The sequence below is a fragment of the Pteronotus mesoamericanus genome, unplaced genomic scaffold, assembly GCF_021234165.1.
Source record: "Pteronotus mesoamericanus isolate MK-2021 breed Mesoamerican mustached bat unplaced genomic scaffold, CSHL_Meso_final scaffold_54, whole genome shotgun sequence".
In the NCBI taxonomy this organism is placed as follows: Eukaryota; Metazoa; Chordata; class Mammalia; order Chiroptera; family Mormoopidae; genus Pteronotus; species Pteronotus mesoamericanus.
In genome coordinates this window covers 10,827,195-10,854,473 of record NW_026555321.1, presented here as the reverse complement: position 1 = coordinate 10,854,473, position 27,279 = coordinate 10,827,195, and the positions used below count along the sequence as shown (strand labels likewise).

Sequence of the window (27,279 nt, the reverse complement as noted above, 5' to 3'; positions counted from 1 at the left end):
AACATCAACAGCTCACTTAGTTCTTACATGGCGAGGCAGCAAATCTTAAATGGTTATAGAAAAGTAAGGATGAAGAAGAAATGAAAATAGAGAACACAGAAATCTACATGTAGAAAGAAGGTTAACTAAGTACTAGGGTTTTTTGAAAATTCACATTTATGTTTTCTGTTCTAGTCACTATGAGGGTGGTCTGTAATTTTCAGTAAAGTAGTCTGGGAGGCCCCAGAGAAGGTGACATTGAGCGAAGACTTGAAGGAATGAGGGAAGGCATGGTGCAGCTATCTGGGGAAGAGCATTCCCGGTAGAGGGAACAGCCAGTGCAAAGGCCCAGCGGCAGGCACGGGCCCCACTTGTTCAGGGAGAGCTAGAGACCTGTGCAGCTGGGGTGGGTAAGCAGGGAGAAAGTGGGAGGAGACAAGGTCAGAGAGCCAGAGCCAGGTGTGGGAGGGCCTTGCAGGCCATTGAAATGACTTTGACTTTTAGTCTGAGTGAGAAATCCTGGGAGATTTTAAGCAGCACAGTGACTTGGTCTGACTTGTGTTTTGAAAGGTTTCCTTTAGTGCTTTGGTAAGAATAGTTTGTGAGGAGGCCAGGGTGGAGCGAGGAGGCTGTTACAGTGATCCAGGCAGGAGGTGATGGTTGCTCAGCCTAGGATGGTGGCAGTGGGGACCTCTTCTCTATGTCTTGACACATTGTAGTGGGAAGGAGGGAGAATGTGAAACTCTCAGACTTAACCATCTTAAGCTATAACTGTACATTAATCAGAATTCTTCCTGTTGCTGGTGATAGAAACCACACTTAAATCAACTTTGATTAAAAAAAAAAACTAAAACAAAAAGCCTCCTTGTATGCATCAGGCATAACTGGATCCAGCAGCTCAGTGTCTGCAGGACAGGGCCACTGTTTTTCTCTCCATAGTTCATCTCAGCTTCCCTCTGAGATGGCATCGTTGTGAGGAAGGCCTTCTCCACCTGCAGGCCCCTGCAAACCCCTGGTAATGTTCACTGACAGAGAGTTTCCCTTCCCCAGTTGTTCAAACAAAGTCTCAGAATTAAGCCTCATTGGCCAGCTCTGGGTTACCTGCTCTTTTCCAATCCAGTCACTATCGCCAGGAAGAGGGACCGCTCTGATGAGCCAGACCAGAGTCAAGTGCCCTCCCTGCACTTGAGCGGGTTCCATTGCCCCACGCAGACCCCAAGGACTGAGAGGGAAGGAGGAGCAGTCACCCAAATGGCTCTGGAGGCAGAACAGAGAGTACGGCAGGAAGACAGAGATGCAAGGTGACCGTTCCACTCCATTCACCCCAGCAGTCTTGCTGGAGATTTCAAAGAGAAAAGAAAACAAAAACAAAGTCAAAACCACTTTCTTGGGTATATGGGAGTGTGGTTCTAACCAAAAGCTGAGACCTTCAGTAGTTTCTGGCAAGTTCTCAGTGGTAGTCTAGTTCCTGTGTGTGCTGTGAACATCCTCTTCATTGATGAAGTGAAGAAAGGTAGGTTGAGGCCCATAATGGCCAGTAGAGTGGGCCAGTATGGGGACGTGGCCGGCCGTGTTACCTCTGCAGGACAGCGGGGAAGATAGTCATTGCTGTGGTCTGAGCCCCCGGCTGTGCTGCGGGCAGGAGGGGCTCTGAGGAAAGGGGCCCAACGCAGTTCAAACCCCCGGAACACGTCAGGCACCATTTGCTTCCTTCCCTCTGGGATGGTTCTTACTCTTCCCAGCAGGCTTTGCAGGCAGGTGGCATGCATCCCTCTTTCTCGATGGGGAGCCTGAGGTGTGAATAGAGGATATTACTTGTAGGAGGTCACATCTGTCAGCCAAGTAGGGAAAAAGGCCAGGTCTGGGGATCAGGGAGGCCCGGGATGCGTTTCCAGGCCTGCCTTGGCAAGTCATCTCACCTGCCTGAGATGCACGTGCCACATCTTACAGTGAAACTGACAGCCTCTTCTTCCCCATGTGGATGTGGGGTTCGGAAGAGAGGGGGTGAAGGCTGGCGGGGGTGGCGGCTGCTCTGGTAAGGCTCCAAAAGCAGCAGGCACTTCCCCCTGAGCCCACGAAGGGTGGATGCTGTCTGGTGTGTTTAGCCATTGTACCCCAGCCCCTGGCTGTGTGGGGGTGGGTCAGGAAACATTCAAGGAACAGAGAGAGGGGGAGGAAGAGAAGAAGATGAATACATGCACAAAAGAAGGAGTATTTAAATGAACTCAGGAGCCCAACCAGTAAATGCAGAAGCTTGGACTGAAATCGACTGGCCTATTGGGATGAGAGGAAGGATTCCCCTCGAATATTCTGTGGCCATCAGAGATGAGGGATCCTGCAGGCACCTGGGCCTGTGGTCCTGCGTGGAAGCTGCTGAGGGACGAGGAGGCCAGTCCTTCCTGGGAAGCGCAGGGAGGCACAGCTGGGGTGTCCAGGAGCTGCCCCTCGCGAGCCCCTCCGTGCTGCACCGTCCCGCCGCCTGCGCGTGCCCTCTCCGCAGAGGCTGGGCCAGGCCTTGGGACAGGGAGCGCCGTGTGAGGCGAGCATGTGGCCATTGTAACACTGAGGACCCCTAAGAGCCTAAACTTTGTTGTCATTGTAGTATTTTGTGTTTTCTTTATCATTGTCATGTTTTTACCTTTTGTTTTATTATGTAAAATTGCAAACTTAATATGAAAGTAAAGAAACTAGAATAATAAACGCCCATGATCCCTCCACAGTCAATCTTGTTTCCATCACCTATCCACCCTCATATACACTCTACCCAGTACCTACTGTTGGAAAGAAAATGACAAACATCTTATTTTGGGTGTAAATATTCTCATCTGTCCTAAATGACAGACACCGCTGCAAACAAAAGTGTAATGCTGTCTTACTCCTTCTGAAATAACAATAACACCCCAATAGCTCAAATTTCCTCATATGTTTTTCACAATTTTCCTCCTATGTGCCATTTCCTCATATATGTCACAAGAAGCAGGCCATTTCCATCGCTCCACCAAGTCCCCTTTATACACCTCCATGCTCAGCCGTCCCCCCACCTGGAAACCACTGATCTGCCCTCCGTCACCGCAGTTCTGCCATTTGCAGAATGTCACACGAATGGAATCACTCTGTGCGTTGGCTTCTGTGCCTCTTTTCTTTCCCTGAGATTGATGCTTTTGTGGTTCATCCGCGTTGCGGCGCGGATCGATTGTTCGTCTGTGGTCACTGCTGACTAGCACTCCCCTCGGTTTTTCCAGTGAGCAGTTAACGAGCATCTGGGTGGAGTCACTTTTAGTCTATAGGTTTCTTTTTCCATTTCTTTATTCCCCTTGCACAGTATTTGTTGAGGAAATCGGTTGGTTTTATGGCGTCTCCCGCGTCCTGGATGTTGTCCGTCGCATCCTCCGCGGCATAGTTTAGCGCACTCCTCTGTCTCCTGGGTTTCCTGCAGTGAGAACTAGAGGCTCGCTGTGCTTCTGAGTTGACTGTTGCATAGGTGGCGGTACGTGTTTCCATCAGGACACCCAGGTGGCAGGCTGACTCTTTCTAAGATAATGGCAACCACTGATGGTCAGTGCCTAGAGCAACTGATTCATCAGTGTTACAACGTGGAGACTCCTTACTCTATTATTCTTTCTTCATGTATTAGCTGGAATAATTGCACAAAGAGAAATTCCCCGTATCTGTAATTTAACAGGCCAGTGGTAAAGGAGGAAAAAAGCTCAGCCATCCCACCAGGAAGTTCCCTGGTCAAGACTGAAGTGCCGGCACGTTCATAGGAAATGTGTCGAGTTTCCCGCCACTGGGCTCCCCCGAAACTACGGTGTTTTCTCTCCCTCTTAGAATTCCAGTGCTGACCATCGAGTCCGACTGGACCTGGGCCTCTGGGACAAATTCAGTGAATTGGCCACCAAGTGCATTATTAAGATCGTGGAGTTTGCAAAACGTCTGCCAGGCTTCACCAGCTTGACCATCGCAGACCAAATCACCCTGCTGAAGGCCGCCTGCCTGGACATCCTGGTATGTGCCCGTCTGAACTCTGGGTCAGGGGTTTGGGGTGGGGGAAGTGGGGGCTGTGATGCTTTGAGGGCCTCCAGAGGCTTCAGTTTCCCCAACCCCTCTTCCTGCCACCTCCTTGGCACATCGAGCCCCATCCTCCCTGCCTGCGTCTCAGTTCAGTTGCCGAAGGCTCAGAGACTCCCGGGAGTTGGACAGAACTTTCCAACACTGCCTACCCAGCACATGACCTTGGAAAGAAGGTCTAGCCATTCTTGGTCACAAGCCTTCAGTGACAGCTTGCTCACTCATAGACACTTCTACAGGACAGCCCTGGAGGTCTTCAAAAGGCCTCCAGGCTAAACTGACCAGAGGTGGCACATAGCAGCCTTGTTCCATCCCCTGATCTCTCGCCACCTCCACTGGTGGCCTTGCAAAAATTCTCGTCCATGGGCCTCAGTTTCCCCAACCATGCAAAGTGGATCCCTGAGGCCCCTCCGCCTCCTGCTGTTCTCACACTGTGGCTCTTCGGGCCCTGGTATAGGTGAGGACGCTGTCACAGCTTGTCCTCTGCAGGTCTCTGCTGGCAGGATGCCCACTGTCTCCCTGAGGGGGCTCAAGGGCGGTGCAGTCAGTTCTGTCTGGGGCGGTTTTCCTGGGCGGGGAAGCGGCTCCCATTAGGGGAAGCAGGGACGTGTCCTGCCTAGGGGAGCGTGTACTGACGGGCCTCTGGGGGGACATGGGTGGCAGGCTGGTCCCCAGGGAGACATCAGAAAATAGGGAAGGAAAAATGAGCTCTTGAGGTACTTTAAAAGCATAGGTTTTTCTTTTTATTACATCTTTCATAGCTTTGGGTATAAACAACTCTGCAAAGCAAGCATAGTTACTCACTGTAATTAGATACACGCACCACCCTGCTCAGGAGGAGAGAAAACCCTGGACAGGGCAGCGATGCAGGAAGCTTGAACGCTTGTGTCTGTTTGCGAGTTGGATTTGAGGAGGAGTGGTAATGATGGCTCAGTAACCTATGGGTGCCAAGAATCCTGGGAGTATATGTGGTATTTTTTCTTTGCATAAAATCACAGGGTTTGGATCATACCTAGGAATGTTCAGGAAAAAAAAAACAACAAAACATCAGAGCAACATCAGTTTGTCACTTTCCCACACTCTGTAGAGTTTGCAAAACCTCAGCTTATCCACACCTCACACCACCTGGAGAGCCTGGGGATAGAGATTCAGCCCATTTTACAGATAGAGCCAGAGGCCAGGTGAGTCACCCAGCACAGGTGAGTGCCGGAGCCAAAACTCAAGACCCAAATCTTTGGGTTCCAAAGCCATGAGAAGTGCACACAGGAGAGAACAAGGTGCCAGAAGTGGTGTGAGAGGTGTGGGCCACAGGGAGAGAAGCAGCCAGACCACCAGAGATCGCTAGAACAAATCAATAATGATGGTAATGATGATCTAGTAGAATAATCAACCTTTTGACACTCTGCTCACAAGTGCTTCAAATGAGGCACTCAGTAGAAGTTCCCCTAGGCCTCAGAACACCCTCAAGATATTAGTTGAGTCGGGAGTAATTGCCACCTGATTAGAGAGGTGCCCCAGAGGCCCAGAGTAGCTGAGTGATGGGTGAGGTGACACAGAGCCAGTCAGTGTCTGCACCAGGGATTCCTGTAGAATTCTGAGTCCCCTGCATCACGCGGCCACCCAGCAGGACCTGGAGCCTTCCTGTGCTCAGGTTCCAGCCTCGGCCCTCTGCTCACTTCTCAGTCCTCCTTGGGTCTAGCTGCCAGGTAGTGAGAGCGTGTGAGTCTGTCAACTCCGGCCCTTTGGGAAAGATGGAACAAGTGGGATGCTTTGAGATCCTCCAGGGAAGTGTCTTATTTCCATAGTGCTACCTGCTTCATGACCAGAGGCTTAGATCCCCTCTTAAAATCCCATCCAACTTCAGGAGCCATCTTCGCACATCTCACATTTACACTGAACCCTGTGGCGTTCCCCAGCTTTGCTGACGGAGCTGAGACTCAGCCCTTAGCCCCTCGGTGGAGACAAGGAGGACGGGAACTAATACTGTGACCTTTGTCAAGCTACTTAACCTCTCCAAGCCTCAGTTTACCTATATATAAAATAGGAATACAAATTAATAAGGCATTAACTATGGCAATTCCTTAAATGGGCCTAAATACGGTCCCGGATACAAAGGAACATGCAGTAGGTCCCCCGTCAGTGAATCTGAAAGCAGGAACAAAACTGGCATAAGCCCAGGGAGGGACAGAGACCTGCGGTCATATGACACAAAGCAGAAAGTATACTTATTTGGCCCCAGGCAAGAGCTCCTTTCCAAGAATTTGTAGCAAAGGGAATTAATCACAAGATCCTGAAAATGCACAACTTCAAAATTCTCATCTTTTGGATGAGAATGTCAACCAGCTGAGTGTTCAGAAAAATCTTCTCATCTCAGCCTTTGATGTGTGGATAGTGAGACAGAGAGACCAGAGGGACTGCCAGACACAGGCTGAGGTGATTCTCCGGCCCTAGAAGGGAAAGCCAAGGCTGTGCCACAGGTAACTAGATGTGACCTGGTGCCCCCGTTCTCAGCTCCCAGTGCGTTGTGGTGTTGTGTGGCTTGTCCTGATGGTCACCCATCTGCAGGGCTGGCACTCTGTTGGCAACACGCTCCTGGTGTGGGATGTTTTGCGAGGCCCTGGAGGGAGAGTTGGTCTGTAATCACAAGGTGGATCGCCCTCAGGAAGCAGGTCCAGGGGAAGGATAGCCTTTAGCCTGTCCTGCCCGCACTCCCTCCGGGGGGATTTCCTCCCAGCCTCTGCGCCGTGGGGACCCTCTGGCGCGGAGCCCCTAGCCAGGCTTCCCTCATGAGGCCGAGGGAAGAAGGCTGAGGCCCGGCTCTGAGTTTCATGATTTCCAACAGGGAGAGAGTAGGCAAAAGGTCTCTGGTAAGATGGGCCAACTCTTCAAACTCATCGCAGGTGGAATTTTACATTCCTTTCCTCACCCAAGTGTGGGGCATCCTCAGTTTGGGTTCAGGACAAGAAAGGGAGCCCCTGAGAGCGGTCCCTTCACCTGAGTTCTGTCCTCAAGTGTTCCTTCTGGCTCACTCCTCTCTCTTCTCCATCTGTTTCTTCTACCCTCCATCTCAGCCACCTCTTCTCTGCAGGTAATTGGGATCAAGTCCCTCTCAACGTAAAATCATAGGAAACAACCCTTGTGGCTGTTTGACCCTCTGGTTTCTCTCCTCTCCCTCCCTCATCCCTCCCTTCTTCCTTTCTCCCTTCCTTCCACAAGCATTCACTGAGGACCTGCTGTGCGTCAAGCTCTAGGCTCTGATGACAGAGAAGTGAACAAGACAGACCAAATTTCCTGCCCTTGCAGGGGTGACCTTCTGCGGAGAGATGGCTATTAGGCAATATCTTTTTCTTTTTTTTGTATTGATTTTTAGAGAGAAAAAGGAATGGGAGAGAAGAGAGAGAGAGGGAGCAAAACATCAATTTGTTGTTCCCCTTATTATTTATGCATTCATTGGTTGTTCCTTATATGTGCCCTGAGCAGGGATTGAACTCTCAGCCTTGGCATATTGTGACGATGCTCCAGCCAACCGCGCTACGAGGCCAGGGCGAGGCAATGACTTAAGTGCTACAAAGAAGAATAGAAGCAGATCAAAGGGCAGAGCACGACCAAGCTGGACAGGAGTTGATTTCCATAGTGCAGTTAGGGAAGCCAGTGACCTTAGACGACACCTGAAGGAAGGGATAGAAAGAGCCGGAACCAGTAAAAGACACTGGTCTGAGAGGTGTGCAAGTAGAAGGGGGACCTGCACAGAATGGAATTCAAAGGCCCAGGGTCAGGGGAGGCTCCGGCAGGCCGAGCCTCAGTGAGGAGGTGAGTGTGCCTGGAGGGACCGAGAGGGGGCGCCAGAGGGCCTTTGTCTGAGGAAAGTGGTGCCTGAGATCGCACATCGATTTCCATCCTTGGTGTCATAAGGAGTCACTGGACTTTGACCAGAGGTGAACCGTGATCTGGATTTTGTTTCACATGTTCATTCTGCCTTGTCATACAGCATGAGTAAGTATAAGTTGAAGGAAGGAAGCTCATACACTTTTAATGAGCACTTGCTATGTGCCAGACACCTAGAGATACGATGGCGGAGAGGAGAGGTGAATCCCTGCGCTCCTGGAATTTGCAGCCCAGCCCTTGAACCGCCCTAGGCCTGCTCCAGCTTTCACCTTAGAGCTCGTCTCTTCCCCCTCCCGTTGGCTCTCCCCTGCTGCTGATCGCAGGCCTGAGCGTGGCCTCTGAAGCCAGCTTGCCTGGGTTCAGGACCTGGCTCTGGTGCTTCCTAGTTGTGTGACCTTGGGCAACCTGCTTCTCCTCTCTGAGCTTCCATCTCCTCACACTGAAAACGAGGGCGATAATGGACGCTTCCTTTCAGGGTGTGGGGAGAATGGAATGAGAAGCACACATAGGGGGCCTGAACGTTGGAACGTTGTCGAGCTCAGCTACTGTACCTATGATTGTGCAGCCCCACTGCCCCCGCAGGGGGTTCTGTTATCATCCCCAACCGCAGGTAAGGCAGTGGGGCCAGCTGGGAGCCCCAGGCCCATGGGGCTCCCCCGAGGGTTCCTTGGTCTGGAACACCCTTCCTTCTCCCCCTTCCCTCAGCCCCCCAGTTTCATTGTGGCCAACTCCTCATCTCAGCTTAAATGCCGCCACTTCAGAACAGTCCCTTCTGACTGGCCAGCCCTAGATTGTCGCCCCCTCCCCACTGCTCTCTGTCGTTGCACTTAAGACATTTTGAAACCTGTTCACTAGTGTCTCCTATGCTGGACTGTTGGCTCACTGAGGGCAGGGACCACGTTGGGTTTGGCCACCATGGCAGAATTCCAGGCAGAAAAGAGGCATTCAGTGGGTATCTGTGAATGAATGGATGGATAAATGCACGGGCAAGTGAATTTGAGATCAAAATTGGAATTTTAGCATATGGGCTGCCGCTTGAGTATTGCATCTATGGAAGCTTCAAGCGTGAGGTCTTTCCCTGTGTGACACGCCGGGCTTCCCGGGGTCCTGCCACCTGCTGCCCTCACTACCCACAAGGAAGACATTCCCACGCCAGCCACGGCAGCACCTTGCTTCTGGTGATGCAAAAGTGATTGCCCTGCCTGACTTCAAAACATGATTTGTAGCTTCTGGGGTCCTGGAGACCTTGTGACTCTACAAACAGGAAGGACCATTTCCCAGGTCCCTCCTTGCCTTTCCAGGGACTCAGCAGAGACAGGACCCCCACCTGGAGAGGAGCGAGCTCTGGCCTCGGAGCTCACAGCCTGAGCTCAGGCTTCGGCACCGCCTCTGGCCGCCGGTGCCATCATGAAGATGGCCTGTGTGCCTCCGAGCCTCAGCTTTTTCACCTGTGGGGGCAGCACAGCTACTTGGGAAGCTACTGGAAGTCACTGTGAGGCCGTCAGTTTAACAGTTAAGAGGGTAGGCTCTGGAGCCGGACTCCCCGGGTTCAAATCCCAGCTCTGCCACTTAGAAGCTGTATGAATTTAGGAAAACCATGTGACTTCTCTACACCTCAATTATGTCTTCAGTGAAATGGGTGTAATAGAAACTCCTCCCTCATGGGGCTCTTGGGAGAATTGATTGGGTTAATGCATGTGGAGCACCTGGTACCTGGCACATAGAAAGTGCTCCTGTAGATTAGCTACATGGACGTCAATATCAGGTAAGCCCAGATTGTCCTTGTGAGCTGTCCTGAACTGCTACACAAGCACACAATCCATCTGGACCTGTGCTCTCCAGTCCGGTAGCCACGAGCCATCAGTGGCTGCGGAGCATCTGGCACGCTCTAAATGCTGTGACTATGAAAATACACACTGATTTCCAAGGCTGAGTATTTAAAAACGTAAAATATCTCTTTAATGATTTACATACTGGTTATACGTTGAAACCAAAATATTTTGGATCTATTCAGTGAAATAAAATGTACTATTAAATTTAATTCCACAAAATGCTCGTAACATTTTACACAAGAACGGCTCCTGGAGGGCTGCTCTAGGAAGCAGTCACAGTGAGACGAGCCTCCTGCTCCCAGCACATTTCCTCCTCAGGAAAGGCAGGCTGGTGGCAGTTCCCACGGAGGGAAACATTTTGTTCCCATGAACTCATACAATAGGTACTGTGCACTGCCAGGGAAGACGGCCGCGCACGGCTCTGTAGGTTATTGTTGTTGTTATTAAGACTTTGACATTCCCACAAGCAGTGGAGGATAAACAGGTCAGATCAGGAGCTGCCCACCAGGTGCCAAACACAATTAGTGTGGAAACTAACATGGGTGTAAATTTGATCTTCCTCGTTTGCCTCAAAACTTAGAAATCCCTGGATGGCCCCCTCAGTGGGTAACCAGGTGGGAGAGATGCTGATGAGGGAACCCAGTTCATTTATTCCACACATTTTCATTGGCCACCTGCTGTGTGCATGTCACTGTGCTGTTTGTGAAAGCAACAGCAAGGAGCAAAGTGACAGACAGCCGCCGCCTTCTAAGAGCTTGTCTTCTTGCAGGCGATGGGTCAGTAAGTCCAGAGAAGGACATCGCTGTGGAGAAAAGGAAACAGGGCGGGTGATGGGTGCTGCTGTGGAATATTACACAGCAATGAAAAAAGACCACTGCCCCATGCACTAGCCTGGAAAATCCCACAGATGTGATATGGAGTAAAAGCCAGACGCAAGAGAGACTGTACTGTGTGATTCCATGTATCTAAAGTTCAAGACAGGCAAAACTAATCTGCGGGAACAGAGGTCAAAGTAATGGTTACTTTGGGGGAGGAGGTTGGATCGGAAGGAGCCCAGGGGGAGCCAATAGGCGCCAGAACCATTTGCATTTTGATCTGGGTGGTGGCAACACAGGTGTATACTTAGGGAAAACGCACTCAACTACACATGAGTTGTGTGCTCAGGGCACATATGCTGTACTAGTTATCTATTCCTGCATAACTAGTTGCCACAAGATGTAGCAGCTTAAAACAGTCATTGCTATTTCCTCACACAGGCCCTGTGTGTCAGGACCGGATTTAGCTGGGAGGTTCTGGGTCAGGGGCTCTCATGAGGCTGCAGTCACGTCATGGGCAGGGGCCGGTGGGGCTGCTTCCAAAGGAGCATGTTATGTTTGCCCAGCGAGTTAGTACCAGGGAGCGACGTGAGGGCTCAATTCCTTGCCACGTGGCCCTCCCCATGGGGCCGCTGGGGTGTCCGCATGACGGGTCAGGCAGCTCCCCCTGACACTGGAGATTTAAGAGAGCGAGCCCGAAGGAAGCCATGACCTCGTCTCCAGAGTCACACCCACACTTCCCCCGCATTCTTTCATCGGCATCAAGTCACTGGGTGCAGCCCACACTCCCGGGGAGGGGAATGAGGCGTCACTCTTTGAAACGACTAGCAGCAATGAATGTGGGGGCATGCTTTACAACAGACGGGCATGGGTTTTAGGAAGCCGTGTTCGCCGTGCCCTCTGAGCTCTGAGTAGGAAGAGGCCGCCACATGAAGGTCAGGAGCAAACAGGCAGCACAGATGCTTCGCAGCAACAGGGAGTTGGTGGAGATTCAGACGGAGGACGCTATGGCCGGCAGTTAATGAGCGGGGCTGGGGGCGGGGCGGGAAGGAGGGACAGTGCTGGGGTAGGCGAGGCACAGGAAGAAGTCCTGGTTTGAAGGATGTAAAGATGACTACTAGCCGTCAGAGGGATTTTAGCAGAGGAGGAGAAGTCATCTCGGATGAACGTTGTGAACAGCGTTCTGTGGCTGCAAGCGCAGGAGTGGAAATGACGGACAGGCTAAGAGGCCTTCACGGAAAGAGAAGCAGTGGCGGCTTGGGTTAGGCGGTCACAGGGACAAGGAGAGAAGTGGACGAGTCCCTGGCTCTGCCTCGGGATGTCAGGCGCTCAGACCCAACCTCCCAGAGCTGCACCCGCAGGCAGTGTGCTCACAGGAAGCACGCAGAAAGCAGTGGAAAAATACTCAGTTATCTCTGCTGAAGGCAGGACGCGAGGGCCGCTGCTTCCCGGAGGAGAAGCAGCTCTGGCCACCAGCAGAGCTCGGCGCTATCCAGCGGGGCCTTCCTGGGGGAGCCAGCCTTACCCGGGCTAGTTTTCACCCATCTTGTGGAGTCTGCATGTTCCTCTCTCCAGGCCAAATACCCTCCTTTCTAGCAAGGGGCGTATTAATCCTGCGGAAGCGCTCGGTGCCAGGGCTGGGAGGGGCATGCTGCCCCGCGGGCCCGGCTGGAGCCCGGCTGGGCCAGCGGCTCCCTGGTCAAAGAAGACACTGACCAGTCTTCCATCTGAGGCCACGCTCCTTCCTCTCTGGACAGCCCATTTGTCCTTGGTTTTGGAATTTCTAGGGAGAGAAGCAACTGGACAAAGTTTAAATATTTCATCAGGCTCCGAATAACTTTTCACCTTTTCAAGAGGAAAGCCCTTCCGAAGAGAATGCGATGGAGGGGCCGGTGTGCTGCGGTGTGGACTGGGGTTTCTAAGCGAGCCATTGCCGGCTCACAGATGTTTCACTCCTCGCTTCCTGTTCCTCCCCAACAAATGCCCGGGTTCGTTCCTTCTTGCAGAGACAGAGCTCATGCACTCACATCTCAGCCACGTGCTAAAGCTGCAAAGACTTCCTTAGTACCTATTTGTTTCCAAACTGGGCACACATGTCTGGGGATTTCTTGCCCGTAGGTAGGGATCATAGGGTCGCCCCCTATGTAGGCAGCACTCCCTCGTGGTCCTCCAGGCGGTCGAAGGCCTGGCATTGGGAGTCCTGCGTTCTGCCCCGGCGCCGTTATTGTAGGGTCCTGAGCACCGCACTTCAGCTCCCAGGGTTTTCTGGGGAAGGTAAGGCCGGGTTCCTTTGCTGCTCTGACATTGGGAATGGCTTCCTACCCCATCCACTATCAAGATGAAGTGCAGCAGGTCAGCCCATCGGGGACTCAGGTAGTAGCCGGGCTGGCTCAGAGTCCTGGGCAAATATCTAAGAGCCGAAAACAACCCCCCAGCCAATGAAGAGGAATCTTCATGATGTTTTGGTAACGATTCACACTCATGACAGGTTGCTTTCCAGTTCACTGTGCCACGTGATCAAGCAATAGGATCATGAGTAGGTTTGAGACCATGCCTTGATTTAGATACAAAGTAAAGTTTGTAGAATTCTGTTTCTAGGCCTCAGGCCACCAGCCACTTGCTTCTGGAACCGTGTAGGCCTCTACAAACAGCTGTGCAGGCTGTGCATTGCACAGAGGCACTGAGCCCAGGGGACATACAGGGCTGATGTCTAAATCAGTGCTGGTCAGCTCACTGCAGAGGGTAAGAACATGGGCACTAGACACAGACAGCAAATCATGCCACTGAGGTGTTCTATGACCCAGGACAAGCTGTTCGGATTTGTAACCCCATCTGTAAAATGGGGTGGTACTAGCCCTTCTCTCTCGGGCTGACCAGAGAATTAGGGAATATATAAACACATGCGGCAGAGTAGCTGGCATGTACTTGGTGATCAGTAAAACATTAGCTTTCATTCTCTGCTGGAGACAAAGAGTGCTAATTATTCATCCTTGTCCTCAGGAGATAGCTGTCTTCTTCCCAAGAAGACACTGGAGTCAGACTTTTTTATCACCTGAGCACCAGCATCTGGGACACACTGAGCTCCCTCAACCTGCTGGGTTTTCACCTCTGTCCAGGAAGGAGTAATTTCTCCCTGTGCTTCCAGAAGCTCCCAGCCTTTTGCAGAGGGAGCAGTCAAGTGTGGCACCCTGCTTGGCAGGTTCACAGTGGTTGGCACAGATGTGCTTCTGGGTGGGTGAGTGCTCTGAAACGCACAGAGCCCTATAGCCGGGCAGGACCCATAGGGCAGTGGGGCATGAGCCAGGGCTGTCTGTATACAGAAGATAGGCGTTTTGGAGTTACTGTGCTCTGAGAGAGACCGAGAGGCACAGTGCCATGAGCAGGGGACTCCTTGGTAGCAGGTGTCCTAGGGTCGCCAGCAGGACCATATATCAGGGGCACATTCAGGTAGGACTGGCAGACTGTGGCAGGGTGACCCAGATCTTGCCTATAGAAATTCTACCGATACAGCTTGGCTTTCTTAAAATGCTGCCTCTTCTCCATCAATCTGCTCTTGATTCCTCCTGACTATAGCTGAGCTTTCCTCCTTCTGAACTCCCCAGCTTCTTGCTGGGTCCTTATATTATAGATGTCTGTAGAACTGTGTGACCATATTCACTGTACCAAGTCGTTTGAAAAATGAGCGTAGGGCATGTGTAACATTTGATATACACTAAACATTTAACAAATGGTAGATGTTGTCCCCCTCCATTTTTTTGATAGGCTGTAAGCTCTTAAAAAATAAGAATAGAATCTTATTCATTTTTTTAATCCTCATCCAAGGACATGCTTATTGATTTTAGAGTGAGAGGTAGAGAGACATTGATGTGAGAGAGAAACATCTATCTCTGTTGCTTCCTGCACATGCCCCGACTGGGGACCAAATGCACAACCTAGGCATGTGCCCTGACCGGGAATCAAATTTGTGACCTTTCAGTTTATGGGACGACACTACAGCCAACTGAGCCACACCATCCAAGGCTTGCTTTTTTTTTTAAATCTCCAGCACCTGGCATAGTGCCTAGGCTGTAAGTAGGTACTTGGTAAATGTTTATTTGACTCAACGAGGTTACTTTTAGTCAAACAGATATTTCTCGTGTCCTATTTATTATTCCCTAAAGTAAACCTGAGCCAGTGTTTTGACTTCTAAACTGTCAGTGAAAGGGCTGGAGGAGACACTCAACATCCGAAAGGAGGGCAGCACCTGGGACATCCTCAGTTTCCTGCTGACTGGATCCGTTTGATGCTGCCAGGACAGGCTGGCTTTGATCATCCATCAAATCTGAGTGTTGTTTCTTTTTCCTCCAGATTCTTAGAATTTGCACCAGGTATACCCCAGAACAAGACACCATGACTTTTTCAGATGGCCTTACCCTAAATCGGACTCAGATGCACAATGCTGGATTTGGTCCTCTGACTGACCTTGTGTTCACCTTTGCCAACCAGCTCCTGCCTTTGGAAATGGACGACACAGAAACAGGCCTTCTCAGTGCCATCTGCTTAATCTGTGGAGGTACCATCTACCCAGACAACCCTAGAGCAACTTAACTTGCCATTTATGGGGAAAACTTCATCTCCATTTTGGAGTTACTGTACTTGGACAGACACGTGAATAAAGCCAGGCATGCATGCTTGGGGTTTGTTGCATTTTGCCATATTGGTCTAAATTAAATAAACATATTTGGGATCCTCCTGCTCTGAAATATCAAAATGCTATTGCTCCAATTGCTACAGGGCTCCTTTTTTTAAGGTAGGATCAGACTGTTGTAAAATAAACTGCCTAGGGACATTTTAATGACGATCCAAGACACTTGCGTGTGTTGTTTGCTAATTTAATGGCTGGGAATGTAAGTCAGTGGGTTAGCCCCCCTACCAGCCCTTAAAGGACTGGGATAAAATAAGGCTTTCTTCTTTGCAGTGACCCCTACCAGCTCGCAGGAGGCTGAATCGTAAGTGGTTAGAAAGTAATGGCTTTAATTAGGGGCCGATTTACCTGGCTTTCTTAACCATCCTGCACAAGGTTTTTTTTAATTCAGTTCAGTAGTGACACCTCCTGGTCGTGAGAAGCAACTCTCTCCTTGAGACAGAGGCAACAAACCATCCAAAGGCACCTTCCACCAATAAGGGGAACAGTCATTTTCAAGTATTGCTGCCTAAAGCAGTTGCATGTATCTTCAAATTTGTGAATGTGATTGAATTATCAAATTATAAAAGTCATAGTAGGAACAAGGAAGAGGAGAAATGGAAGAAACCCTCTAGCCTGGCAAGTGAGAACTCTTGCTGCCCCGATACTAATTGTTTAATACTTGATTTCTGGTATCTAGACCGCCAGGACCTTGAAGAACCAACAAAAGTAGATAAACTACAAGAACCATTGCTGGAAGCACTAAAAATTTATATCAGAAAGAGACGACCCAGCAAGCCTCACATGTTTCCAAAGATCTTAATGAAAATCACTGATCTCCGCAGCATCAGCGCTAAAGGTATGTCCTCTGAGTCTGCACTGTATTCAAAACTGGAACTTGTGGTCCCAACCAGGTTGTATTGCTTTTTTAAACCCCATGTTTTAATTCAGGATGTTTGATATTAACTGCCTTTTTGTTGTTTTTGTTTTGGTATTTCTCATTGAAATCAAAAGGAATTAAAATAGTATCCACCCTTAAAAAAGAAAAAAAAAAAGAAAATCTCAAACGTGACCCTACTCATGCTTATATTATTTAAAAATCAGACAAGTAAAGATCAGAAAACTGGTTTTCAAGAGAATGTACCCTGTAACAAACAGGCTTTTTAATTTGCTGGTTTTACGCATTTCATTCCAGCTTTCCACGCATGCTCTGGTTTATTTAAACTTGGCTCTAGGTTTTCCTGAACATCCAAACATCAAGAAAAATGAATAGCACTTAGGGTAATTGTTATTGGTGAATTTTCTTAGTCAGTGTAGCCACTGCTCTCTTGTATTTGGGCAGATTTACTTCTGCCCACTTCTAAGCAAGGAAATTCTTGCCTTCCTGAGAGGTACAGTCCTTGCCTAGTGATCTTCAGTTTATGTGGCAATTTGAGCAATTACTGAAATTCCCAGAGCCCTAACACAGTTGATGGTCAGCATAGGGTTTTTTGAGGTAGAGGAAACTCAGTAGCCATCCCTAATACCAAATATTATTTGTCATTCTCCTTCCGCGTTAGCATACTCTGTCCCTTGATGAGCCAAGGAACAAAGTTCAAGTTTTGGAGTACTTAGAAGAACAGTAAACTTGCTTGACAAAGAGTCTCAATCCCTGAGCTCCTAAAAGGCTTCTTCAATGAGATATTGAGTTCATCCCTAGCCCAGGATCATTAGAGGCAAACAGTAGATACCAGTGATTGACTATTGTAATTATGATGTTTTTAATGTAAAACAGTGAGGCTATTTAACTTAATACAGTCATTTCCTGTATGTAACTAAACCAGTGCTAATATAATTTGCTGTGGTTATGGAAATACCCTGTAATCTTTGCGTTGTCCAACTTGGTAGCCACAAGCCACATGTGGCTCTTGAGCTCTTGAAGTGTAGCTAATGCAATTGAGGCACTGTTCTCTTAATTGTATTTAACAAATTTAAATATAAATAGCACATTGGACAGTGTAGTCCTGTATCAGGTTGGTAATTGCCACATTTTTATCACTCAAATCACTTCCCCTGTTTTTTGGTTACTGGTATCTTTCAACTGTCTCATTTTCAAGATACATACTCTTTCTCGTCTTTTATCAGGGTCTCCTCTTTGTAAAGTATGTTAAATAAATACATACTGATACTGTTTCCTGAAATGGAGACATGGAATTATCAAATTTAAACATGACACCGTATCGCTGCACTTTTCTATCGATAAAATTAAAAATATTTTAATGTTGTAAAATCAGGATAGGTTCTGGGAAGCACTGGTAGCACAATTTTCACCCTTGTTTAAAGCAGATGAAAGTTGATCCTTAGTTATTCAGCTTAACTCCTTATCTCTACCAGATTTCTATTATCTCTTTTTAAAAGGTGCAGAACGTGTAATTACCTTGAAAATGGAAATTCCTGGATCAATGCCACCTCTCATTCAGGAAATGCTGGAGAATTCTGAAGGACATGAACCCTTGACCCCAAGTTCAAGTGGGAACACAGCAGAGCACAGTCCCAGCATCTCACCCAGCTCAGTGGAAAACAGCGGTGTCAGTCAGTCACCGCTGGTGCAATAAGACACTTCCCAGCCACTTCAAACATTCCCCAGTACCTTCAGTTCCGGGATTTAAAACGCAAGGAAAAAAAACATTTTTACTGCTGCTTAGTTTTTGGACTGAAAATATATTAAAACTCAAGAAGGACCAAGAAGTTTTCGTATGTATCAATATATACTATACTCCTCATCTGTCTAACTTACCTAGAAATACAAACTTCTTAAATTCTAAAAATCAGCCATTTCATGCAACCAGAAACTAGTTAAAAGCTTCTATTTTCCTCTTTGAACACTCAAGATTGCATGGCAAAGACCCAGTCAAAATAATTTACCCCTGGTTAAGTTTCTAAAGACTTTGTACATACAGAAATATGGCTCTGTTCTTTCTATACTGGATGTTTGGTGCTTTCCTTTTGTCTTGCATACTCAAAATAGCCAAGACACCGAGGTTATGACACAGACTACTGTACATGTCCGGCTAAGAAATAACTGTCTTGCCTTCACAGAATAACCGAGACAGCAAGGTAAGGAAATGGGACTATTGTACAGAATGACAAGATAAGGCTAAAGATATTCTAATTTAGTTAGTATGGAAGCTTGTCCTTGCTCTTTCTGATGCTCTCAAACTGCATATTTTATTTCATGTTGCCCAGTAAAAGTATACAAATTCACTGTACTAGCAGAAGAGAATTCTGTATCAGTGTAACTGCCAGTTCAGTTAATCAAATGTCATTGTTCAATTGTTAATGTCACTTTAAATTAAAAGTGGTTTATTACTTGTTTAATGACATAACTACACGATTTTTTAAAGAAGATACATTTTTACAGTAATGATAGCCTCCAAGGCAGAAACACTTTTCAGTGTTAAGTTTTTGTTTACCTAATTCACAAGCCATTAGGGAAATTCCTTGGTATAATTAACAGGCTGGCCTACCACCTGTACCATGTAACTCTCGTGTCCTTCCTGACTCATGCCTGATATTGGGGTGTTTTCCAGCCTTCTTGATGCCCAGGGGCTAACACTAACTAACTCTCAAAGGCATGGGCAGAGGATGCATTCTTTGACCTTGTTCAATCACTATGAAGCAGAGTGAAAGCTGTGGTAGAGTGGTTAAAAGATACAAGTGTCAGTTTCTTAGTTCTCATTTAAGCACTAGTGGATTTTTTTTTTTTTGATATATTAGCAAGTCTGTGATGTACTTTCACTGGCTCTGTTTGTACATTGAGATTGTTTAACAATGCTTTCTATGTTCATATACTGTTTACCTTTTTCCATGGAGTCTCCTGGCAAAGAATAAAATATATTTATTTTAAAGGTGTGTGGGAGCTTTCACTACACTTTCATTTTCAGTAAAGAGACAGAGATAACAGTTCCATTTTTTAATGTTTAAATTTCATTTCAAAAAGCAGGTCTGTAGTCTGCAATCATGACAATTAAAATCTGTGCTAATGCACGGCAGTCTATAACAATACTACAAGCCAATCAGACAGTACATGACATTTCAATGAGTAAAAAAGAGCATAAAACTGTATGTGTAAGAACAAAATGTTAAAAGGCCTACCACATTAATAAAAAACCATCAATTACATTATCACATTAAAATAAGTCAGATGTACAAAAGTCTGAGACAGAAAAGACAAAAAGACAACACAAGTTATCTGTTGAAAAATGTTTCTGTGCTCTTTGGGCACTTAATTAAACATTGCAAAATCGACATCATCTTCATCATCAGACTCTGCAAAATATTTTACTTCTTTCCTAGCTCGACCGGTCCGTGGCAGAGAAGGTGGTTCAGAAGTGAAGTCTGATGGGAAGATGTCCACGTCTGAATCCTGATCAAAAGATGTTTTCTTCGGTTTCTAGAACATTTTTTTAAACAATAGATTTAAAACCCCAAAGTTAAGAAAAGGAAAAAAAAAAACTAGTGTTAAAAAGAATCTGCATTCCTTATACTTCATTTACATTTGGGAATTATAAATAACGATGCTTTTAAAATTAGAACTATAATGCTAACTTAAGGGTAAGACCAGTTACCTGTTTATTTTTATGAAGGGAAAAAAGGATTATGTGTAATAATTTGCCACCTTAGTGATCTTGTAATACTTCTTTCAGACTTTATATATCACTCAGCAAATATGCAGATTAGTAAAAATTCAAATTGTCTAATTTGTAAGTACCCATGAGTTCATGACAGAAAAACAAGACTTATGCACAGTATGTACTGCACACTGTGTTTATAAAAATGCAGAGAGTCGCCAAGATGGAACAGAGGTGTAGGAGAAGGATGGATGGAAGAGGGCAATGTAAAAAGCAGCACAAGACTAAAATCACATGTTTGTACTTTAAGTTTTAATGGACTAGACAAGGAAAAAAGGGGGGGGAGCCATTTGCTGTTTTTTGTTTACCTAAAAGATACTGTATTTCTGGACAAGTGTCAGACTAATTGGGAAAATAAGCCACAGTCAAATGAACTCAAGTTAAAAAAATAAAATTAGCCCTGATCAAATAAATAGCCTTTATTTGATCTGAAAAAAAAAATATTTCAGATAGGTAATATACAATTTCTACTGTTCATTAGATGAAATACTCAAGTAGGCTAATTTATACCGCTTTTCATCTGAGAAAATAACCCTGATTATATAGATCTGGACTTGGATAATTCTTTAAAATTAGGATCTTTCTTTATCCTCATGGGGCTTGTATACAGTTGAAGCTATTAGAAGACATATTGGATTGGCCAAAAAGTCCATTTAGGTTTCTTTCCATTAAATAAAAGACACATTTTTTATTTTCACCAGTAACTTTATTGATTTGAATATTTTGAGTATGTCAGCTGTCTCCTGCTATTGGTTTCTAGTGGGCAGAGGTCAGGGATGCTGCTAAACATCTAGTGCATAAGAGCCCCCCGAGCAAAGAATTACTCAGCCAAAATGTCAATAGTCCCAAAAAACTTCACGAAGCACTTTTGACACATTTCATGTCTCAGCACCTCTTCCATACACTGCACAAATCTTTGTGTTTTAGTTGCATTTTTACTTTTCTTGAAATAATAAATCATGATACACCGAAAATGTTGCTTATGTTCTTCCATCTTCAATATCAAAATGGCTACCAATGTTGGCAAATTTTTTTTTAAATGCACACAGATATGACAGCTGTCACAATACAATCTAAAAAAATTGTTTTGAATGAGGTTGAAGACAACTAAGCACTCCTAGAGCCATCATATGGGAAAAACTAAATGAACTTTTTGGCCAACCCAATAGTAATAAGCAAACTAAACCAGTTACAGATCATTTTAAACAAAGCCATGCATTACAACGATGCTCCTGGTTACCTTGCTTGTTGGTTTGGATGTTTTCCTGCCTGGGTTATAATCGCCTTCATTTTCGGAGCCAGATATTTTCCTTTTCCTTGCTCCTCGACCTTTACCTTAAAAATGATAGAGGGGTTTTTTTTCTCCCAAGGTCAAGTGCATTATAAAAAGATAAAAACATCACTTCTTTGGCATGCCCTGATCTCTTACATGTAGAAACAATTAGGCAGCATCATGTCAATTCTGGAGCTGACGTGACTAAAGAGTATTTCACAAATTTGAACTAATTGGAAGGTCTTCATTACAAATTTTAATGACCAAGCCCCTACTGACTGCACAAAAGAAAACATCTGCATTTTGCACACGCTCTCCTTGGGCCTGAAAAATAAATCTCTCAGAAGACTGCTTTTTAAATTGTATATAATGAAAAACAAATTTAGTTTCTAATTTGCTATACACCAATAATTTTAAAAATACAATATAAATTATTAGAGAAGTAATACATGCATTCTTAACACAAATTATAAAGGTTTAAATTCTTACTCTAAATTTTACTTCTCTTATCACACACTAGTTAACAACCAATCGCAGGTCCCACTTTAAGCAGCACAATCTCAGAATAACCCCCCCAGTGTTAAACAGGCAATAACTGTCAAACCTACATTCCTTCGCAGATCCAGAATTACCATAGGCAGCCTATTTTTAGATCTACCTAACTTATTATTCTCATCACTGAAGGAAGAAGGAGAAAAGGTAATATTTAAATGTTCTCCATTCTACAGTGAGGTAAAGAAAATGGAACTAAATTGCAATTCTAAACTTTTTAAAAATTCTTTAAGAGCTATGACCAACTATATTACACCAGTAAGAAAAGACATCCCAGATGACCTTGGGATGTCATATCCGATCAAATAAATCAATGAAATGGCATTTTTGTATTTATAAAGGTTTCACACCATGCACACCATAATAAGTACTGACTCTCCAGTCATAGGATTCTTTTCTGCCCTGTTATTCTTCCTTGTTTCCCTGTAGGCCTGTATCTCCTTATCCTAACTGCCACTTGGAGAAATAAAATAAACACAGTAACATCTGTCAGTTAGATAAAAGGTTGAACAGCCACCCTTAGAGAAAGCCATGTCTTACATATTTTTTATAGCCTCTGTAAGTACCTTCCAGATTCTGAGGGCAAGGAGGGGATACCAGGGAGGAGAACCTGCGCTGGTGCCCTCCTGGGGCCTTGAGCGCAGCCATTACATTTCCCAGGTCAGTAAAAAGCTCTGGTCAAGGGTCCTCGGAGCCCCACCCTACTCCAGTGGGTGTCGCGCTCTCCTCCACCTTTTTAATAACTACTTCCAGTGAGCCGTCCCCGCCCTTGGGAGTGTCTGAACCATTCCTACATATGCAAATTGCTTGCTTAACCTCTTCCCCAATTTCTTGATTTTCCCTTTGGTTTAACTCAGTACTGATTCTTAGATACATTGTTTGCTGAGGAATAAAGCAATTTAAAATAGAATAGGTACCCTGTCTTTCTAAATTCAATGAGTAAAAGACTAAATATTTTCCACAGGGCATGTGTGAGGGTTATACAAATATATCCTCACCTTTTGGTGTCGCAGTCTTCTTTGGAATGCCAAATTCTGAATCCGAGTCAGAGTTGATAGTCTCTACTTTCTTCTGTTTGGGGGTTCTCTTGGGCTTAGGGGTTGTATCTGAAGATGGTTTTCCTATTAAGCAAATTTCCACTGCTTAGATCAATGTAATATACTTACCAACAAACCAAGCTGAAGTGAATCCTAAAACAATGGAATTTCTTACAGCTGATACGAAACTGAGTAGCCTTAAGTAATAAAACTCTCTCCACTTGCCAATGTAAAGGCAAACAATTTCTCATAGATAAAATGCTTTTATTTAATTATGCAAAATTTGCCTTTTGACAATTCAAGTAAGATGTTTTTGAATAAGGACCATTAAAATGAACTAAGCAGTAACTTTTTAGAAACGTAAAAACATAGTCAAGACAAAAAACCTATTTGACATATTAATTATAACCCAAGTATAACCACAGATTTAGTTCTAATTTTTAAAATATTTTAGAGGAATAAAACCATTTTTATGGAACCCTCAAATACCAAGAATAGAAATTGATTTTCTTTCATTAAGTTGAAATTCAGACTTGACATTTTTATGTGGAAAGGAATATGAAAATTCTAGAAAAGGCAATAGACCCAAAGACCTTTGATGTGATGAATTTGGTTTTAAAAATATATCTTGTTTTTCAGCTTCATTTGCAGTCTATCTGAAAACTGATTATCACTTATCATTTGTATGATTAGTAAAACCTAACTTAAAAAAAATTAATGAATTAACCACAGACTTTTCCATTAAAACAAAAGACCCGCACTAAATCTATGGAAACTATATTCCCAGGCCCAGCAAGATGCTAGAGCTAAGGCCCCTCATTAGAGCAATAGGAGGAGCCCATGGCTCTTATGGCAGAGTGGCAGCCACAGATATGTGGCTTTTCTCTGAGTCTTCATACTGAAATCTACCACAAGTTTGTCAGCCAGCACAGTTCCTGGCAGAAGTATGGGCTTCGCAGAGCTGGGTGTTCTAGGGACCACTTTTTTTCTTTGGAAGAGTTTCCAGGTTTGCAGTGTTAGGTGGCACGTTCAGCTCTGCTGGGCAAATATTAGGTCAGATATCTGAGTGCTAAGAGCAGTCTTTTTGCTGTAAACTTATTGGAGCTACAGACTTTAACTTGTATAATAATTTATGTAATTTGGAATTTATACGTGATCCCTCAGAAGGACATGATGCATCCTCTCCTTGAAATGTTATTTTGTGGGAATTGTATTTCTGGAGGAATGCTGAGTGTTTGCTGGGTCCCTGAAATGACACCACACAGGAGTCACCCAGTCAACTGACACAATGCGAGTTCAGCAATTGCTGATAACAACCAAATAGGACAGTGTGACAAGCTATCCTTTTTTTTTTTCCTCCTTCATCCTTACCCAAAGATAAGTATTTTATCCTCAGGATTTTATTTTGATTTTAAAGATACAGGAATGAAGAGGAGAGAGAAACATCAATCAGTTGCCCCCATATGCACCCTGGCTGTGGATCAAAGCCGCAACCTAGGTATGTGCCCTGACCTTTTGGTGTAGGGGACAATGCTCCAACCAACTAAGCTACCTAGCAAGGGCTATGCTATACTTTTAGTTAATGCTAAACTCTGATTCTTTAAGTTAAATAGGAGTGAATAGCTTGATTCAGGAAACAAGCTGATATGTTGAAAGAACTAATTGGCTGCCAAGTTATCAGGGATGTTATAAGATACTAATATGAAGATCAAAAAAAAGATACTGGAAGGGAAATTATAGGGCCTGTCTTGAGTTCCCCAGAAGTAGATCCAAACTGATTTTACAACAAAGACTCAAGTATTTATTTGGGAGGCAAAGGAAATACAGAAATGAGACAATGGTTCCAGCCAAGAAAGAGACATAGGTAGAAATGCTTCACTTCCTCACACAACCAAAAGAAAGGTAACAACCAATTTAAAAACAAAAAACAGCCAGAACTGCCAGAAAAATCAAACTGCATGGAAGTCTGACAACCAAGGAGTTAAAGAAGAGAAGTTCATCCAGACTGGTAGGAGGGGTGGAGACGGGAAGCTGGGGTGGAGGGGACTCACAGCAAGGTGGCCAACTGGAGGAGGGGATTCTCCACATTCGCATGTGGATAACCTGGGAGAAACAACTGGGGAGCCAGATAAACCACAGAACCCAGGGTTCCAGCCAGGGGAAGTAAAGCCTCAAAAACTCTGGCTGTAAAAACTTGTGGGGTCTGTGGCGGCAGGAGAAATTCCCAGTCTCGCAGGAGAGTCTGTTGGAGAGGCCCATGGGGTCCTAGAACAAGCCCACCTAAAAGGGCACAATCTGCTTGTGGGTAACGGGAAGTGATGGAAGGTGGAGCAATAGCCAAGCAAGTGGCATTGTTCCCTCTCTGACCCCCCCCCCAAAGACGGAACCACAAAGCAGTGAGGTAGGTTACCCCACCCTGACTAACACCTAAGGCTCCTCCCCTTACAACATAACAGGTGTGCCAAGACAAAAAAATAAGGCCCAAATGAAAGAACAGATCAAAACTCCAGAAAAAGAACTAAGCAATGAGGAGACAGCCAACCTATCAGATGCAGAATTCAAAAAACTGGTAATCAGGATGCTCACAGAAATGACTGAGTACTGCCACAAAATGAAGGAAGAAATAAAGGCTATACAAAGTGAAATTAAGGAAAATATACAGGGAACCAACAGTGAAGGGAAGAAAACTGGGGCTCAGGTCAATGATTTGAAACAAAAGAAATAAACATTCAACTAGAACAGAATGAGAAACAAGAATTCAAAACAATGAGGAGAGACTCAGGAACCTCTGGGACAACTTTAAACGTTCCAACATCTGAATCATAGTGGTGCCAGAAGGAGAAGAAGAAAAGCAAGAAATTGAAAATTTATTTGAGCAAATAATGAAGGAAAATTTCTCCAATCTGGCAAAGGAAATAGATGTGCAAGTCCAGGATGCTCAGAGAGTCCCAAAGAAGTTGGATCTAAGAAGACACACACCAAGACATATCATAATTAAGTTACCCAAGATTAAAGATAATACCCAAGATTAAAGAGAAAAGCAGAGAGTTACCTGCAAATGAGTTCCCCTAAGACTATCAGCTGATTTCTCAAAAGAAACCTTACAGGCAAAAAGCAGGAAAGTATTCAAAGTCATGAAAGACAAAGACCTACATCCAAGATTACTCTTTCTAACAAACCTATCATTTAGGATAGAAGGGCAGATAAAGTGCTTCCCAGATAAGGTAAAGTTAAGGAAGTTCATCATCACAGCCCTTATTATATGAAATGTTAAAGAGACTTATCTAAGAAAAAAGCGACCAAAAACTACAAACAACTGTAAACAACTGAACCTAAAAAACAAAAACATAGCAAACAACTAGAACAGGAACATAATCACAAAAATGGAGATCATATGGAGGGTTATTGGGGGGGGGGCGCGGCAGGGAGGAGAATGGTGGAAAATGTAGAGAGAATAAGATGCATAATTGGTAGGTACAGAATAGACAGGGGGAGGTTAAGAATATTATAGGAAATGGAGAAGCCAAAGAACATATATGTGCAACCCACGGACATGAACTAAGGGGCGAAGAAATGCAGGGGGATGGGGGGTGCAAGGCAGAGGGGGATAAAGGGAAGAAAAAAATGGGACAACTGTAAAGAGCATAATCAACAAAATTGACTTAAAAAAAGGAAAAAAAAATGAGGCGATGAAGAGAGGGCCGCCAGTAATGGATAAGTTACATCAAGCCTGTCATCAGTGCGGGAGCTTAATCCCATGAGGAGTCTGTCTCTTGGAGCCAAAGTGAAAAACATATCCCAGAGGGGCAAGAGCTCTAAAATACTTGCAGATCAGCTTTCCTCAATTACTGGTAGAGGGTGGCTGCAGATGGATAAATGTTAATATTGCAGCACAGCAATAAAGAGAAAGTTCCGGGATAAAGAAATACAGACATTGGCCCATATGCACTGAAGCAGTAAAGGCAAGAGGATATGGGCAGGGCACCCAGTGCACTGGCTAGAGAGGTTCTTGGAGCCAGCCAATTTCTTACCACAATGTCAGTGCATTCAGAATAAGTAGGGACTTTTATTGTTGTGTGTCTACAATAGTGTTGTCTATTGTGCATTTTTAAGATCCTGAAGGGATAGTCCATACTATTTGTTTACTTGCTGTGTAAGTAGCAATTATCTTTGAAACAAAGCACTATTAGTTATCTCCTTAAAAAACACCAAGGTATGTATATACCTTGGTACTAGTAACAGATGCATGAAGCAATTTAGTGTTTTATAGACAATCTAAGGCTATGGAAAAAGAAAGACACTATCTATATGGCTCACAGAGAGGCCCCAGCTGATGTGGTTTAGTGGATTGAGCACTGGCCTGAGGACCGAGAGGTTGCTGGTTCAATTCCCCATGAGGGCACATGCCTGGGTTGTGGGCCAGATTCCCAGTTGGGAGCATGCAAGAGGCAAATCAATCAATGTCTCTCTCACACATCAATGTTTTATCTCCCTCCTTTCCTCTC

At 45.4% G+C, this 27,279-nt stretch overlaps 2 protein-coding genes across 4 annotated transcripts in view; one reads left to right on the top strand and one right to left on the bottom strand.

Annotated features, from left to right (window-relative positions):
* RARB (retinoic acid receptor beta) overlaps positions 1 to 19,192 on the top strand; it is a 162,094-nt gene extending 142,902 nt beyond the window's left edge. For both annotated transcript variants that reach the window (XM_054595042.1, XM_054595041.1), the window contains exons 5-8: positions 3,808 to 3,984; positions 14,927 to 15,131; positions 15,943 to 16,101; positions 17,640 to 19,192. In XM_054595042.1, the coding sequence (XP_054451017.1) occupies positions 3,808 to 3,984; positions 14,927 to 15,131; positions 15,943 to 16,101; positions 17,640 to 17,836 (738 nt within the window). In that variant the 3' untranslated portion in view covers positions 17,837 to 19,192. The remainder of the gene's footprint in view (positions 1 to 3,807; positions 3,985 to 14,926; positions 15,132 to 15,942; positions 16,102 to 17,639) is intronic.
* Positions 19,193 to 19,250: 58 nt separating this feature from the next.
* Positions 19,251 to 27,279, bottom strand: part of TOP2B (DNA topoisomerase II beta) — a 64,106-nt gene continuing 56,077 nt past the window's right edge. For both annotated transcript variants that reach the window (XM_054595039.1, XM_054595040.1), the window contains exons 34-36: positions 22,736 to 22,858; positions 21,153 to 21,247; positions 19,251 to 19,674 (exon numbers count right to left, since the gene is read on the bottom strand). In XM_054595039.1, the coding sequence (XP_054451014.1) occupies positions 19,507 to 19,674; positions 21,153 to 21,247; positions 22,736 to 22,858 (386 nt within the window). In that variant the 3' untranslated portion in view covers positions 19,251 to 19,506. The remainder of the gene's footprint in view (positions 19,675 to 21,152; positions 21,248 to 22,735; positions 22,859 to 27,279) is intronic.